At 35.6% G+C, this 16,538-nt stretch overlaps 1 protein-coding gene and 1 long non-coding RNA gene across 3 annotated transcripts; both read right to left on the bottom strand.

Moving 5' to 3' along the window:
• Positions 1-1,543: 1,543 nt before the first annotated feature.
• Positions 1,544-4,547, bottom strand: LOC104611239 (polygalacturonase At1g48100-like). 2 transcript variants are annotated; one of them, XM_088904497.1, is made up of 6 exons: positions 3,712-4,547; positions 3,421-3,627; positions 3,287-3,331; positions 2,977-3,184; positions 2,794-2,875; positions 1,544-2,283 (listed from the first exon to the last, which is right to left on the bottom strand). In XM_088904497.1, exons 1-6 carry the CDS (start codon positions 4,108-4,110, stop codon positions 1,782-1,784), a joined length of 1,443 nt encoding a protein of 480 aa, XP_088760623.1. In that variant the 5' UTR covers positions 4,111-4,547; the 3' UTR covers positions 1,544-1,781. The 2 variants fall into 2 exon arrangements, with proteins under 2 accessions (XP_088760623.1, XP_010276517.1); XM_010278215.3 differs by having other exon boundaries at positions 3,421-3,588; positions 3,712-4,534.
• Positions 4,548-14,321: 9,774 nt separating this feature from the next.
• Positions 14,322-16,538, bottom strand: LOC148800721 (uncharacterized). The gene is made up of 6 exons (XR_016085139.1): positions 16,435-16,538; positions 16,248-16,342; positions 15,503-15,548; positions 15,329-15,407; positions 14,664-14,732; positions 14,322-14,548 (listed from the first exon to the last, which is right to left on the bottom strand). It is a non-coding gene; the product is annotated as an uncharacterized LOC148800721 (long non-coding RNA).

Here is a 16,538-nt window from a genome sequence, read left to right as displayed (position 1 = left end):
TATTCGTATTGCGTCGTGTCAAACAAGATTGGGATTTAGCAGCTCAGCCCAGACCCAACAACTACCACTCTACCAGTTTGATGGATCAAGAGTCAAGAATAGCCCTCTCTAATGTGAGGGAATGAGCCATCCAGGCCCGTTTAGGATAGCTTCTCCGTTTGGGTTAAGTGCCCATGTTCTGGATAATCCATTCAAAAGTAATTTTATGTTATATGGTTACGATTCTGGTGTTTGTAATGCCAATGTTGGATTTGGGATTTTCAAAGACCGGATCTGCTTCTCACACCTGGCGCCTCGCACATTTTACATATATTGGGAACATCTCCCATATTTACTAATTATTTATGGGAGATATTTTCAATGCAGCGGTGATTGTGCATGTGAGGCGCCCAATTGTGACGAGTAGAACTCGCGTCGGATTTTCACCAAACACGGTAAATGCTAGAAGCCTCATCGCCCTCCCAAGTATGCAGCCAGAGCCAATCAAGGTGGCTTTGGAAACCTGGACAACGTGAGATGGAGCCCATGTATATAATCATAAAGCTGTATTTAGTTTGAAAGAAAAAAATAGGGAAAGAAATAGAAAAGTAGCGAAACCTTTACAAACCTGAATAGGTTTCCTTACCTTTTCTTTCTTTTTCCTACATTTTTTTCCTTCGTTTTATAAATACATCGGGTGATCTGATTTGTGCGGGATTACTAGCGCGTCCATTTTTCATTGGGTGGTGGCATTGTTTTGCCGTGACCATAGTCACAGACAGAAGATGTGGACCATCAAATGTGATGCACCAAACCAATTATTCTTCATATGCTCATCGTGTCTGGGCGGCAGTACAAATCTTTCATTTCTTTCCCTGAGCTAGCATTCAAATTTCACATCTGTTACTTAAACAGTAACAGATGGACTGATGACATCAGTATCTGCATAATTTCACAACTGATGGCCACTCTGTTTGTAGCCATGCCTGAGCTCTGCATTGAAAACAACTTAGACAATGTTATTTTTTATTCGGATCGTGCTTGCTAATTTAATTTTCTAACTTTGTAAATTGTCTTGGTGTTCTAATGGAGTTGCTCACGAAGCCGCATGTTTTGTTGAAAGACAGATTTTGCTTCGCTTATTTGTTAAGGATATGTTTGGTTTACAGTTGGAATTAAAATCGGAATGGTCTATTCCCATAGTCTGTTTGGTTTAGATATAAATGGAAATGGCAATTGGAATCAATAGGAACGTGGGATTTCCTTCCCAAGGAAGGAGGAGCGAATGGCCATTCCCTCAAATATGGGAATGCCATGTTGCCATTCTACCAGGAATAGAAATAGGATTCTGATTTTGACTCCGCCCAACCAAACAGTTGGGATTGGAATAGCCCATTCCAATTCCCATTCCAGACCCCTATTCCTGCGAACCAAATGGGGCCTTAGGTTTTCTTTAGTTTTCTTTTCTTCTTCTGCTTGTCTTTTTTAGTGTCTCGTCTGTATCTTGCTTCCTGGTTTTCTAATGGAATCATCTTTCTACCAGAAAAAAAAAAATAAATAAATCTGTATAGAAAACCAACGACGGTGCTGAACTATTATTTATATGCTTGGCTTCTACAGTAATCCTGTAAAATTCCATTCTATTACAATGAAGGGATAAAAAAGAATAGGCCCATTTCTGCTACATCACATCACACTGTAAGGGAAACAAGCCCCAGAAGGGATGGAGTAAAAAATATGGGCTACTGGGGTGTATGCAGTTAAGTTATTAGTGGGTTCATTCTAGTAGGACTAAGAACTCCCTAACAACCAAAACTAGAGCTCTCTGCTATGGACTGAGGTTCTCCGTCTAGCAGGCAGGAAATGGGAGGGATTGTGGCGGTCTGTTGAGTTCCATAAGCATTCCAACAGAAGGGATCATCCACCAGCTCGCCTTCTGCAGGTAGAAGCTCCACCTCTGAAAGTGTAATGTTGGTACACGCCACCGTGTCACTGCAGGCGAAATGTATTGGGGGGCTACGCACATCGTAGGTGCCCTTTATGTTCTTGTAGGATACATTGGTCACGAGCACGGCGGACGTCTGGTTCAGGCAACCCTTTGTGAAGCAGTAGTACTGGTCCACAATGATGCAGTTCCTGACATTCTCCATTTGGATATTCTCGAAGCTTATAGCTGACACAGAACCCATTCCCCCTTGCCATGTCTTTATCCTCACTCCATTGTCTGAGTTCCTTATTAATGCATTGCGGACTGTTATGTTCGAGACACATGCTTGTGAGTTATGCACTCCTAGGCTCCCAATGCTGCATCCAAGAGTTTATTCAGTTCAGTTCACCACTCTGACCCAGAAACTATTCATGTCTACAAGTCTAAATTATTGGAAAAAAGTGATTAAGTTTATGCACCACTACTTGAAGAATGAGTTTTGAGTCCCCTCCATTCACCCCCCAAGCACAGAGAAGGAAAAAAAAAGAATTAGTTCAAAAGTGATTCTCAGAGTTAGCAGTCTTGGAGCCTGTTTTCATTTACAGTCAAGATCATAGCTTGAGAACCTAAATGGATTCAAAACTGGGCTGTTAATAAAATATTGGAATCAGGGCACTTCAAGATTTCAGGAGATGATTCTTATTTTGAATGGAGGCTATTGGTGGCTGTTGTATTCTCTTCCAAGAGAAAGTAATGACTGATCGTGACTCCAGGCAGCACTTCCCATTCCCAATCCTCTGTCTCTCAGTATTAAGCCTGGAAAATGGATTGACCCAACTGATTCAACCTTAATTCTAGGTTCATACCAAGGAAGAAATGCCACTCACCTAATTCCATGGCTAGGCCCACAAGTGACGTTCTCTATGTCGACGCCTGAACAACCTGGTCCAATGGAGATGCAGTCGTCACCTATTGAGACATCAGATCATACTGTTAATGAGCTTGAGGTGTACAAGTTGATCAAGCATTGTTAAACTGATGACTTCAGATTAAGTATTTGATAGGGTTACCGTTGGCTATGATGGAATTGTATATTCCAACAGACTTTGTGTTCTCAATGTGGATTCCGTCTGTGTTGGGACTACGAGCAGGGGAAGATATGGAGAGCTGTTCTATCAAAACTTCCTCGCAGCCATCAAATTTCATGTGGAATTGGGGACTGTTCTGGATCCGTAGGCCACTGACCACCACATTAGAACTCATGAAGAACCGAATTAACTGAAACAAAAAAAAAACAAAGCAGAACATCTCTAAATTACTACAAATCCTTGTTGGGTTGATGGAACCTTGAATTGGGCTTCTGCTAGAAAAGCAACTTACTGCAGGACTGTCGCATGGTCCAGGCAATGTCGTTCCATTAGGGCCCTGCAATGGGATTTCAGCAATTTAACTACAAAACAAACAGAAAAAAAAGGAGAAGGGTTTATTTATTTAGAAAATGTTTGATAAAATACCCTGTGAGGTTTGCAGGGGAGTTCCCACCATTTTTGTCCATTCCCTTCAATGGTGCCACACCCAGTAAGAGTCATTCCATCTATCCGGTAAAACACGAGCCATTGCTTATTACTATCCGATTTAGGCCAGCAGTCTGGTCCGTCCGGCGGCATCAGGATTCCCTCCACCTTGTCATAACCAAAACTTGAAGTAATATCACCGGAATGCTAAAACGGAAGGTTGGAGTCTAGACGATTATATTGAACAAGCCACAAAGATGAGATGAAACTAGAATGATGCAGCATTGCTACCTGAAACACAAAGCCCGGTCGACATGGGCCTGAGAAAATTGTCGACCTTATCAGAAACACGTAATCAGACGGAGCAAGAAGAACCCCGGATTCAGCCGCACAGGCCGCTTTCCAGGCTGCCATGAATGCGTCAGTGTCGTCAGTGGAACCGTCTCCAACCGCCCCAAAAGATGTGACATCAAAAACACAGGGCTCCGAGGTTGAATACCCAGGATCAGTCGGCGGATCGTCTGCATCGGGGGGATTAGCAGGGGGGGACTGCCAAAAAGAAATCCCTGCATTTGAGCTCTTACTCTTCTGTTTCTTGTGAAAATGGTATCTGCTTTCCACATTGATTAAGTTGAACGAGAGAAAGATGGAGACGACCCAAATAAGCAAGAAGCCACGAAGGTTCTCCATTGGATGTGCGATTCAAAGGGTTTACCGCAGGCAGTTCTCACTCTATTGAGAAACCTGCAGAGACCTGAAGAACTACTCCTGGTTTGGAAGGAACCCAGTAGTTCTACCAAGGAATCTTAGTACACGAGAGAAAGTGAGAAACTCCACCGTTTCAAAGGCGTTAAAAAGTAAGCCTCATGTGTGAAGTATATAATCCGACCTGGTGGTGGCAGGGGACTAAGGGGAGTTTCTATGGAGTATGGACCAGCATTGAAGTAGAGGCTGTAATTCATAGTTGTGCAGTCTGTAAACAGAAGCTCTCTTATGCAAAGGTGAAACATGTCAGGCTGTAGTTGACTAGAATATCACCATCTTTCAGTTAAATGGTTAGAGGCTTTGGGGGATGGTCTTGGGAGAAGGATTTTCTATAGCAAATTTGGCAGGTCTCTACTTGTTTTGATCAAGTTCTAAGCCACCCCTTGGTAAACTGTAAACAACAGCTTAGCAGGTGCAGCATTAACTACCAAGGGCGTAATTGCTGAATTAAGAATTTGATCAAAATCCCTTTTGAAAGAACAATGTGTGATTTATAGAATCCAAGATTAAATGAATAGAATTCTTAAGCAACTTGATTAGTTAATTGTACCTATGTGGTATCTATTTCTGTAACTACTAGAGCTGATGGTCACTGCTCGCCAAATTGGTAGGATGATTAAGGCTTTGTTTAGTGAATAAACGATTTGAGAACCAAGTACTTATAAGTATTTAATTTTGAGTACTTATAATGAGTGTTTGGGGGTCTTACTATTTCATGGTTGCAATATGCAATATTCAAGCAATTGAGTTGTGGGGATGAACAAGTTTCTATCTTTCTAAATCTTTACTTTCCTCTCTATACCTTTTATCCAATGCAACCTGTAAGCCATTTTTTCCTGGTTGAGAAAGCTATAAAAAGTTATGTGAACATATAGAATGCTGGTGGTGTTCATGAACCATATTAAACAATAATCAATTGGTAGCTTTAAACATGAGTCTATCTTCCATGGAGAAGAATGATCGATGGTTGAAATGGCTGAACTTGTTGGTGATGCCTTTAACAAACGAGACTGGATCTGCTCCTCACACCTGACGTTTCACACGCACATCTTATCATGTATTGGGAATATCTCCCATACTTATTAGTAATTATTCACGAGAAATGTTCCCTCATTCGTGAGGAGCAGATCCCGTCACTTAACAAACATGTTCAAGTAAAGTCTTCAAGAAACTCTTAAGGCTCAGTTTATAAAAAGTATAAATATAAATATATGCAGTACAAATACGTGTAAAATAAAAGGTTTTGCCATACTCTATATATTTGTATTAGAACGAATACAAATGTATAGAGTGCAAAACCTTGTATTTTATATATATTTTTATATTTGTACCCATGCCAAACGGAGTCTAAACTCCACATGATATATAGTATGGTAACATTTATTGCTGATTTCAGAAAAGGAATTAATTAAATGTTTCTCTGACCTATGTGGTGAATCTGGTGAAGGTCCCCTATTGAGTGCAAATGATCCAAATATTAATTTGCCACAGTATGCCTCCGGGTGAGGCTGAAAAAGGGATCACATGGTCAAAAATCAAAATTTCAAACAACTGGGTGACCGACCCACGAAAGAAAGGTTTATTAATGCAGTACCCATGAATTACCACCAAGAAAATGGAATCTTTTAACCGAGAAAAATAGAAACCAATAATCAATACCTTGAGTAGCGAACAATCAAAGGTTCAAAGGGAATGAAAAAAAAAAAAAAAAACAATTCGATATATAATTAATATGAAAAGTTGAAAACAAAAACAAAAGAGAACCATTACAAAGCATATTAAGTTGTAGCTTTTCTGGATGTGAAAATCCCTCGAATCTGGGATCACCACCGAAACCTCGTAATGTCCAGTACGTCTAAGCTATTTGGTGTTCTCATCATAATAATAAGAAAAGATAAGAAAAGAGAGATCTAAAGAAATGATGGACGCCCTCCTGCTCGTGCTTAAAAAATTGATTTATGAAAATGTTTATGATCTCGTGACACTTTGTTGTAATTTAGTTTTATGTGGGCTTGAACAGAAGTGGGTGGAAGTCCTTGTAAGCAGGCGACATGAGAATTAGAGATTTTTTATCATTGTCACTTCTATTTGTAATATTTTGATCAATAAAAATTTTTGAAAAATTGTCTTGTCATATCATATAAAATAACCATTTCCACTAAAAAATATAGGTATTGAATTAGGTATTAGCATTTATAGTAGAACATTTCGGGAAGAAGTAACAATGGTATATCCCATGTTATATCGATAATTCAAAACCATGATTTTTAAAACCGACCCGATGATCGAACCGGTCAAGGATTTGGTTATCGGGTCGAATGGTTTGACTGTTCGAACCGAACGCTCAACCTATTCGGACAAAAAAAAATAAAAAACGATCAAAATTGTTCAAATGGTTCAAACGGTTAACCATCCGGTTCAACGATTCGCTAACCAAAATCAACAGTTTTGGAGGGAAATCCGGTTTTTGGGGAAAACAGAATTGGACACCTAACTGGTTCCCGATTTTTTCAGTCCGACCGTCCGGTCTGGTCTGGTTTTGAAAACCATGTTCAAAGCATTTGGGGTAGAAAAACTATATTCTCATAAAATTTACATTGACTAGTGTGTTCAAAACCGGACCGGACTAGAAAAACTGGGAAGTGGGAACTAGTCTCCTAACCGATATTGTTTTACCCCAAAATCGCTGCTTAGCCAAAAACTACTGATTTGGTCAATAAACCGTTGACCTGGGCAGTTGAACCATTCAACCCAGGAATGATTTTTGACTGTTTTTTGGGTTTTTTTTTAATTTTCTTTTTGTCAGAATAGGCCATCTGTTCGAACTGGATGATCAGACTGTTCGACCCAAGAGGACCCAAAATGACTCCTTGTTCAATCCGATTTTAAAAACCTTGATATTTACCAACCTAAAACCATACAAGTCAAAAGTATCAAACACAACCTCAGGCTTTGAGTTTGTGAGGTTTAGTTAGTACTTAGTAGGCATGAGTTGGGGTATAGACATTCATAGGGGTGGCAATGAGCCGAGCTTTTTACAAGCTGCTCGAGCTCGAGCCCAATTCAGTGGCTTGATTATTAAATGAGTTGAGCTCGAGCCTAATAGAGTTCAGCTCGTGAGACTCGCGAGCTCATGATATTTAATATATATATATATATATAATAAAAATATTATAATTCTTTATTTTTTAAATATAAAATAATTTTTATTTTTATAAAATATTTTTTTTCTAAATATATTTATAATAAAATATTTATAAAATATAAAATGAGCTGAACCAAGTTCAAGCTTATAAACTTTTAACTCGAGCCGAATTCAAACTTAAGGTTCTGAATTGAACCGAGCTCGAACTTGAACCTTATATAATAGTCTCGAGCCGAGCTCGAGCCTTATAGTATTCCACTCGACTGGCTGGAATCCACCCCTAATACCTTTAATGCGCCATGTGAGAGAGAGAGCTTTCACCGTCCCAACCACGAGGTTAAAGTTGGTCAGGGTGAGGAATCACACTTTTTACTTACGATGAAAAAAAAAAACTGATGTGATTGGCTAAATTGGTATGATTTAGAGATGGCTACCACCACACCACACGTCGGCTTCCTTTTCCTTTTCTCTTCATAAATGATTCTCGTGAAGGGATCAATTTCCAACACTCAATTGGCATGCATGGTCTCCATTGAATTGTTTATGATGAATCATTTACAATCTCTCTCTCTAATTGACGTGTGCGTCATTTGAGTGCTCACGGTTTGGTGTTTTGTGTCACGGGTGGAACAAGCTTAGAGGTACTGACTGCAAACAGAGTACATAGAGAGATCTAGAGACTCCAAAAATAAATAATATAGCTTGGACATGGCCATATGGTTTGTACCCTCGGAGCTTTTCGTGGAGACAATGAAAGGGACAATTAGTGCAGAGAAAGAGAAAGAAAAGGTGGGAACAATTGAAAAGGAGAAAAGCAAAGGAAAGGTTGGTGGCAGAGATTCAAAGCTTATATCCTTGGTTCAGAATTCAGATAAACCAGATCAATGGCTGCATCTTCCCTTTGCCTGCCACCAGCTAGGTAGCTAGCGCCATTACAAAGCTCTACATCTACTCTTGCTCTGTCTTTCTGCATCTATGAACCACACAACAGATTTTTCCATCATTATAAACAAACAATCAGTTTTTTTGCTTTTCTCCAAAAGTTAATTTATCAATTCAACAGACACGTCTGCTGATCCCCCACTTACACTCCAAATTGGCTGATCCTCTCATCTTCCTCAGTCGTATAAGAACAAAATCAAGCCTTGGCACGGGTTGGGCATGGATTTTTAAAATATGGGCTGCGCTTAGATCTACAAATTCAGGATCAACCTCAACTTAGGGTGTGCTGCACTTGAATTGAGGCATCAGGTGACTAATCGTGCATATGTAAATTATATATTTTTATATTTTTACTAGCGGATGTATAGGTTTTGTTAAATGAAAGCTAAATAATAGAATTATATAAAAGTATACAATTATTTTATATTTTAATTTTTTAAATAATTAATAATTATTTATATTTTATATACTACTTTTAATAATTTTTTACAATACAAAAAATAACAATAATTAATTTCAGCTAGGATTGTTCATCAAACCAATGAAACCGGCCAACACAACCCAATTCAACCTGAGTTGGTCAATTTTCTAGAAAATTCCCATATTTTTTAGTCTAAAATATTTTACACCATAAATTTATTTTTCTAATAATAATACCATTGTAATTTTTTTAAATTTAAAATTTTTAGTTTAAATCTTTTGAACCAACCAATTAAACTGAAAATTGAACCAAACCAATACAATCCAAGTTGGTCGGTTTTCACTAATGGTTAGTCGATTTTAGGTGATCAACTCCCCAACCTGACTAGATCGACTTGGTTAGCCAAACAACCTACAACCAAACTGAACCAACTCATAAACACTCATAATTTCAGCTAAATTAATAGTCTGATATCTAATAAATAACAATAGTTTAATCTCTAATAATTATTGAAAATTTATAGCAATAATACACAATTAATGGAAATAAATTTATAATGAAAGTACAATAAATAAATAATAAAAATACAATAATTACAAAATACAGAAAATACAGAAAATACAGAAAATATATTAAATTGGTCAATAAATAGTGTATTCTCAAATAATAGTTTAATCTATAATAAATATTAATCAATAAATAATAACAAGAATACATAATTACTAAAAACAAATTTATAACAAAAATACAATAAATTAAATTTTAAAAGTTAAATAATAGTAGTTTAATCTCCAATAATTATTGAAAATTTCTGTCAAATAACAAAACAAAAATATATTTATACATAATCATTGAAAATACATTTCTCACAAAAAATAATAAATAATTACTGAAAATACAATAAATATTAATTTTAGCATATATAAATGTATAGTAAATATAGATTAATATTTTAAAGATATTATTAATAAATATTAACTTTTTTGAAAGTCGTTTTCTAGAATTATTAATTGATATAAGTGAAATTAATTATTGACAATATTATTTAGTTATTTAGATAATATCATTATTTAAAATTTTAAAATATTAATTATTTATTGAATTTAATAATCCATACAATTATAATTTATGCTATTCTTACATAATTTTGTTATCAACTTTGTAAAATATTAAATTATTATTAATTTAAATATTATGAAATATATTTTAATTAATTTTCTACTTTTAAAAAGTTTTGAATTTATTATAGAATTTAGTTATTTTAACTATTAAAAATTTAGGGTTTTTTATAAAAAATTATAAAGTTTCATTGATTTACAAAATCATATATGTTTTGAAAAAAATGGCAAAAATGGTGAAGACAACAAAAAGTTATTTTTGTTTAACTAAATTGCCCCTTATTATAGCTTTCGTCTTTTCATCTTTTCTAGGTTTAAGAGTCTGGCCATCAAAATTCTAAAAGGTCAGCGACGAAGAAGGAAACAAAGAGGAGGGACAACTCAGACTCCCCCATTCCACTTTTGTAGAAGTTTTCCATTTCCGATTTTTTGTTTGGTGTGTGCATCGAGATCAAATCAGCCCCCACAAGATTGCCCCCCATAATGTCCCACAGCATATCCCCACCTTGTATTGGGAACATCTCCCGATGATAATACCAGAAATGATGATATCATCGGGACATGTTTTCAATACACGACGGGGATGTGCTGTGGGACATTGTGGGGCGCTGATTTGAACTCGTGTGCATCTCCTGATAATTAATCCAAAGGAGGCCAATACTCTCTGTACCTCCTTCTTCTCTACTTCTCTTTGCAACATGAAATAGAAAGACATTGATGTTTTTTTTATTTATTTTTTTCTTTTCTCTTAAATTTGGTGTCAATTCCATTGATGTGTTTTTTTAGGAAAATTCTCGATTAGTACCCTGTACTTGGGCTTAGTGCCACTTTGGTAACCAACCATTAAGTGGAATTTGAAAAAGACACAAATGCCCTTCAAGTGTTATTTAATTTTCTTTATCAACCATCTAAGCGTTGACAAAAAATTAACTGTCCCAAATCTTTGCCTTTTCCATTTAAGAAAGTTGGGGTCATGTTTGAGTGGGCATTCTGATGACCCCAACTTTCTTGAATAAAGGAGGCAAAGATTTGAAACTGTTATTTTTTTGACAATGTTTGGATGGTTGATAAATAAAATTAGATAACACTTAAAGGGCATTTGTGTCTTTTTCAAATGCCATTTAACGATTGATTAACAACTAATTAATAGTAGGTAATGGATTGTCATGTTTTGAAAGTTGAAGTACTGAACTGTGGTATTTTAAAATTCAGGTACCAAAATGGCACCATGCCCAAAGTAAAACAGGTACTAATCGGAAATTTTCCCTTTTTAACGGTAGCTTTTGAAATCACAATTCTTTCCTAGTTAGTAATCTGTTTTTGATGCTGATCGCTTGTTGTTTGCCTATTTCTAGATTGGGGTCCATACTCTATAGCAACAGAATACTTCTTGCTGTCAATTATGATGAGAGCCACTCCGGACAGGTTTGCATGCACATTTTTCAGACAGTGACCTCCGGGTAATGTTAAAGAGATATCTAGCTCAGTGCGAGAGACCGAAGGGTTTTGCCATTAAAACCGATGTGTTCCACTTCGTCACTAGGATGAGGGAAAATCAGGCTAAACGTTCCTTCCTCTATATGAGTGGCTTTTGAGTTCTGAATCTTCTAACCATTGGAACTCATTAAGCGTAGAGATGGGCCGTTGAACAACGAATTATCACCTCATTGATTGAGAATAACAATTGCAGTTACAATTGGAATTCTTGTGGCCGGGTTGCGTCTGTGGCTTTTTCTTTCCTCGTGGATTTGGGGGCAGGGGTCTTTGTCGTCCCTCGACTCCTTCCTTTGGGTGAGTTTGGAAGGAGTTTTCCAAACTGAGCCTTTGTATTTTCTTCTTCCATGGCTGGCCTTTTCAAACTTGGATGGGATGATGTCAGAGCCTGGAAGAGGCAAAAAAGGCGGGTTATTTGAGAAACAATAAAAGGGAGCAATTGGGTAAAACAAAATTAACTTTTTGTTCCACCCACTGTTTTTACAATTTGTTTTGAAATGTAACTGATTTTGTCATTAGTAAAACCTTAATAATTTTTTGTCTAAATCCCTAAAATTTAGTTATGTTAAATATTTCATTGTTTAAAATATTTAAATAATTGTAAAATATTAAAAATTTTCATTATTTGAATTTTATTTATTTTAAAGTTATTACATAATATTAAATATTTAGTTATATAATTATGGGAAAACTCTCGATTAGTACCTTGTACTTTGGGCCTACTGCCACTTTGGTCCCCAAACTTTAAAATGCGACAATTCAATACCCAAACTTTTAAAACGTGACAATCTAGTACCTACTGTTAACTAGTTGTTAATCAACTATTACATGGCATTTGAAAAAAACACAAGTACCCTTCGAGTGTCATCTAATTTTCTTTATCAACCATCCAAACATTGACAAAAAATTAATAACCCCCAGTCCTTGTCTCTTCTATTCAAGAAAGTTGGAGTCACCAGAATGCCCACTCAAAGGTGACTCCAACTTTCTTGAATGGAAAAGACAAGGATTTGGGACTATTAATTTTTTGTCAACGTTTAAATGGTTGATAAAGAAAATTAAATAACAGTTGAAGGGCATTTGTGTCTTTTTCAAATGCCACTTAGCGATGGGTTAACAACTACTTAATAGCAGGTACTGGATTGTCACGTTTTGAAAGTTTGGGTATTGAATTGTCGCATTTTAAAGTTTGGGGACCAAAGTAGCACTAGGCCCAAAGTATAGGGTACTAATCGGGAATTTTCCCTATAATTATTTATCTATTTTAATGTTTTTCATTTAAGATATTTAGTTATTGAAATATATATATATATATATATATATATAATATTTTTATATTAAAATTTTATTATTTCAATAACATTTAAATTGAATAATCCATAAAATTATAAATTATATTGTTAGTACATAATTTCATAATGATTTTTGTAAAAAAAAAATAAAATTATTAATAATATAAATATTATCAAATCTATTATAATTATTTTTTGTGTTTTTAATAATATTTTAAAGTTATTATATAATTTTATTATAATATTTAAATAATTCTTAAAAATTTTAATTCAAAATTTCTTTAGATAGATATAGATAAAAAATGAGGGAGAGGATAAATATGAATTAGAGATAATTTACGAGAGAAACTCTCTAATAAATTAGAGATAATTTAAGAGATAAATATGAATTAGAGGTAATTTAGGAGAAAGTGGAGGATAGTGGTGCCACTTGGATAGACATTAGAAAAGCAAATCCCTCTTTCTTTATCTAATAGTAAGTGTGCATGTACGTTACCTGGGAGTAGGGTTGCAAGTCGGGCTGGGTTAGGTCGGGTTGAGGCCAACCCTAACCCAACCCTATGTTCTAAACCCCCAACCCTAACCCTAACCCAACCCAACCTTCAACCCGACCTACTCAACCATAACCCTAACCCTAACTAATTCCTTCAACCCTAACCCAACCCGACCTAACCCAATGTCAAAAATTACCAATAATGAAACATAAAATTATGGAAATAAAATCACTAATAACAATTCATAGGATCAAACAAATAATTTGAATCTATTTGATAGGTCACACATAAAAATTACAAGACAAAAGGAAAAGCCAAGTAGTCAAGTACCTGTGAATAACTTAAATAAAGAAAGGCATGATAGTATGTAGGGGGGGTTATACAACTATCATGCATCTAAACAAATCAGCATATATATAGTAATCTAGTACTATAGGGAGTTGGGTTGCCCGAGGGGTCAACCCTAACCCTAATCCGATCATCAACCCGACCCAACCTAATGCCAAACCGGCCCAAATTGCAGCCCTACCTGGAAGGTTATCATGATAATAATTAAAGTATGAAAAATTAAAAGGAGATTGCAATCAAGGTTCAACCGTTCAGTAAAGAGAGATCTTAAATAATGCTTTGTGGCAAACAAGGACATTTTCAAATTAACAAAAATAGAGGTTAACTCATATATCCATGATCGAATATTCATTAAGCCCATCATATAAATTAAATGCACAAATTAAAGTATTTGGTGTGATGTAAACTACATGGGCACCTTCTTTAGTTTTAAGAACGAAATGTCAAAAACCATATAACTGCTCACTTGTACTGTTGCAACAGCTTTAACAGCACGTGCAGCTCCTAGTAGGTGACTAATCATTGATTTTGTGGAGTTCACTCTTAGCTCCAATAATCAAGGTATAACCAAGCATGCCAAATGGTGATTGTGAAAATTCATTATATAATTGAAAGAAATGAAAACATAACTAAAATATTAAAATGCATTCACATTACCTCGGGATTCTGGCCAAAGCAACAAATAAGTGGTTGGTACTCTTTGAGATCATCAACCTGTGTTGATGTATCATGTGCATTTACATAATTGACATCTTCTCTAGCTACCCTAAACTGAGCTAAGGCTTTGTCTATGAAAAGAACAGTGCCAGCCCCTGTTTTTCCAATGGAGAAGGGTAAGAGACATCTTTACATGTCTTATCTGAATGGATTTATTGTGAAGAGGAAGAAGTGCCAAGAGAACAAGAGAGGAAGTTTGAGGACCTATGCTTGTCTCTCCCATTTATTCATCATTTAAGAAGTGCATCTTCCCAACCCCTTCTCAACATATCAAATGTTTCAAACATGGAAAATTATTGACAGAAGATTTATTACATACCATCAGGCATATGATAAGCATCAAAAGTGAAGCTTCCACCAAGAAATTCTGCATTGATATTTGCACCTCTTTTCTACATAGAGAAATAGGATTTTCAAATGGAAAATATTCATAACCAAAAGGGACACTTCTCCAAGGAACTTAGTCTAATGAAATTATTCATAAAAACAACACTTTGTAAGATGTACCTTAGCATGTTCTAGTTCTTCTAAAAGCAGGACACCAACTCCCTCTCCCATAACAAATCCATCACGATCCTGTCCATAAATAATTCCTCACATTAAAAATACCAAAAGTATATTTTTTTCATTGAGTGAAGAGATCTGCAAATTCCTTTGCAGATACTCCGGCTAAACAAGGGGTGGGAAGGGAACATTTGTTTTGGGAAGCATACCAAAAGTACATTTTGGATTTCTTCACCAAAGGAATACAGATGGACGGATGGATGGATGAAAGTGGATTGTGGCTTATGGGAATATCAACCTTGATGACACTGATTATTCACAAACTGTTGACAAAATTTGATGGAATCCATAAGCCACAGAAGTAGATAAGATTCTTCTTGGATATTAATTTATTCTTAAAATATTTTTTTATGTACCAAAAATTTCTTTATTTATTTTCTTTTTGGATAGGCCCAGTTATATCACCTTCGTGAGTTTTAAACATAACTTAAAGTTTACAATAAGTTTTCGCTTAAACCTCTTACATCAAACTTGATTTCTTACAACATACAACCAATCAAAAAGGCTCTATCTTTCAAAGTTGACTTATTCATGTCTTCAACAAAAGTATCCAAAATTAATTCCTGAGGTCTTCAAATGAAAAGAATAAGGGAATTTAACTACATTACAATGTTCCATGGGCGTAAAGCTTTAGTTGGATCACTATATCTCTGTGAAAGTGTTCTACATGCAACAAAGCCCCCAAACCTGAAATGACAACCACCATAAAGAAAAGAATGATTCTATTCTTCACAAAGCTTAACCCTTATACACATCAAGAATGAGAAAAGAATAATAGATACCTATAGGTATGACTGCTGCATCAGAAACACCACAAAGCATCATGTCCTGTAAGCTCATAGAAAATAATAAAATTATTCAAGTTTTATAAGGTAAACTCCTTTTAGATGCAACAGAAAATAGAATTTTATTAATAATAAGAACAATGCTCAATTTCTACAAGAAGTTGTCATACAGAGCAAAAATACAACATAAAGCTTGTCACCTTCTTTCTCCCTTTCACACTAATTTCTCTATAGTGATCCCTCTACTCCTAGCTCAACCCAACAAAAATATTTCCAAGACACACCAGCCCTAGTTAATGAGTCATCCATACTATATGTTGATCTAGGAAACCAATTGAATGAGCAATTCAGGTTAGATCCCAAAGATATAGCATGTCTAATCAGAAAAATGCAGTGCCCATGGCACATCATCGCCATTTTCAACCAGTTAACGACAACTTAACAGCCTCCCTCAACTTGTATTCCTGTATAGATAATTGTCAAATTTTAGCCCTTATAGAACTGCTAAAATTTCTCTCTTAAAGAACTTCTAACCCCGATGGTCCTGAAAATCTCAAAACAATGTTTCCCCTCTCATCTCTAATTATTCCCTCAATACCTAACATCAGTTGCCTAAACTACAACCATCAGAATTTTATTATCATATTTACTTTAAATGAACACAAGAAAATGAAAATAAAGAGGCATTTCCAGCATAAGACCTCCAACGAATAAAGCCTGTGAAATGAAATGGGCCACTTACAGGTTCACCTTTGAAAATATGGTTTGCAGTTTAAGTATATAAAAGTTGCTTGTTGCACAAGCAGTTGAGATTGAATAATTTGGACACATCCATCCCTGCAGTAATGTAATTAAAGAAACAGTTAAAAGGTCGGGTTCAAAATTTAGTAACCCCTTAATATTTTTGTAGTATCAACTTCATATCTTACCAGATCCACAGCAAGCATGGAATTCGTAGTAGCAAAAGGCACATAGAAGGGATTCATCTTCTTTTATGAAACCCTTAGAGCTTCTATTGCATCATTAAAAACCT

This window comes from Nelumbo nucifera, chromosome 4 (assembly GCF_055504915.1).
Source record: "Nelumbo nucifera cultivar China Antique chromosome 4, China Antique-T2T, whole genome shotgun sequence".
Lineage (NCBI taxonomy): Eukaryota > Viridiplantae > Streptophyta > Magnoliopsida > Proteales > Nelumbonaceae > Nelumbo > Nelumbo nucifera.
Note: the sequence above shows the minus strand (reverse complement) of the source record. Positions and strands in the feature narration are given on the sequence as shown.

Excerpts from the sequence above, each read along its gene's own strand:
- LOC104611239 (XM_088904497.1), bottom strand. The coding sequence starts at position 4,110 with ATGGAGAACCTTCGTGGCTTCTTGCTTATTTGGGTCGTCTCCATCTTT. Across the intron at positions 3,628-3,711 it reads GACCGGGCTTTGTGTTTCAG|CATTCCGGTGATATTACTTC; the intron begins GTAGCAATGCTG and ends CTTCCGTTTTAG. Across the intron at positions 2,876-2,976 it reads CAATTCCATCATAGCCAACG|GTGACGACTGCATCTCCATT; the intron begins GTAACCCTATCA and ends ATGTCTCAATAG.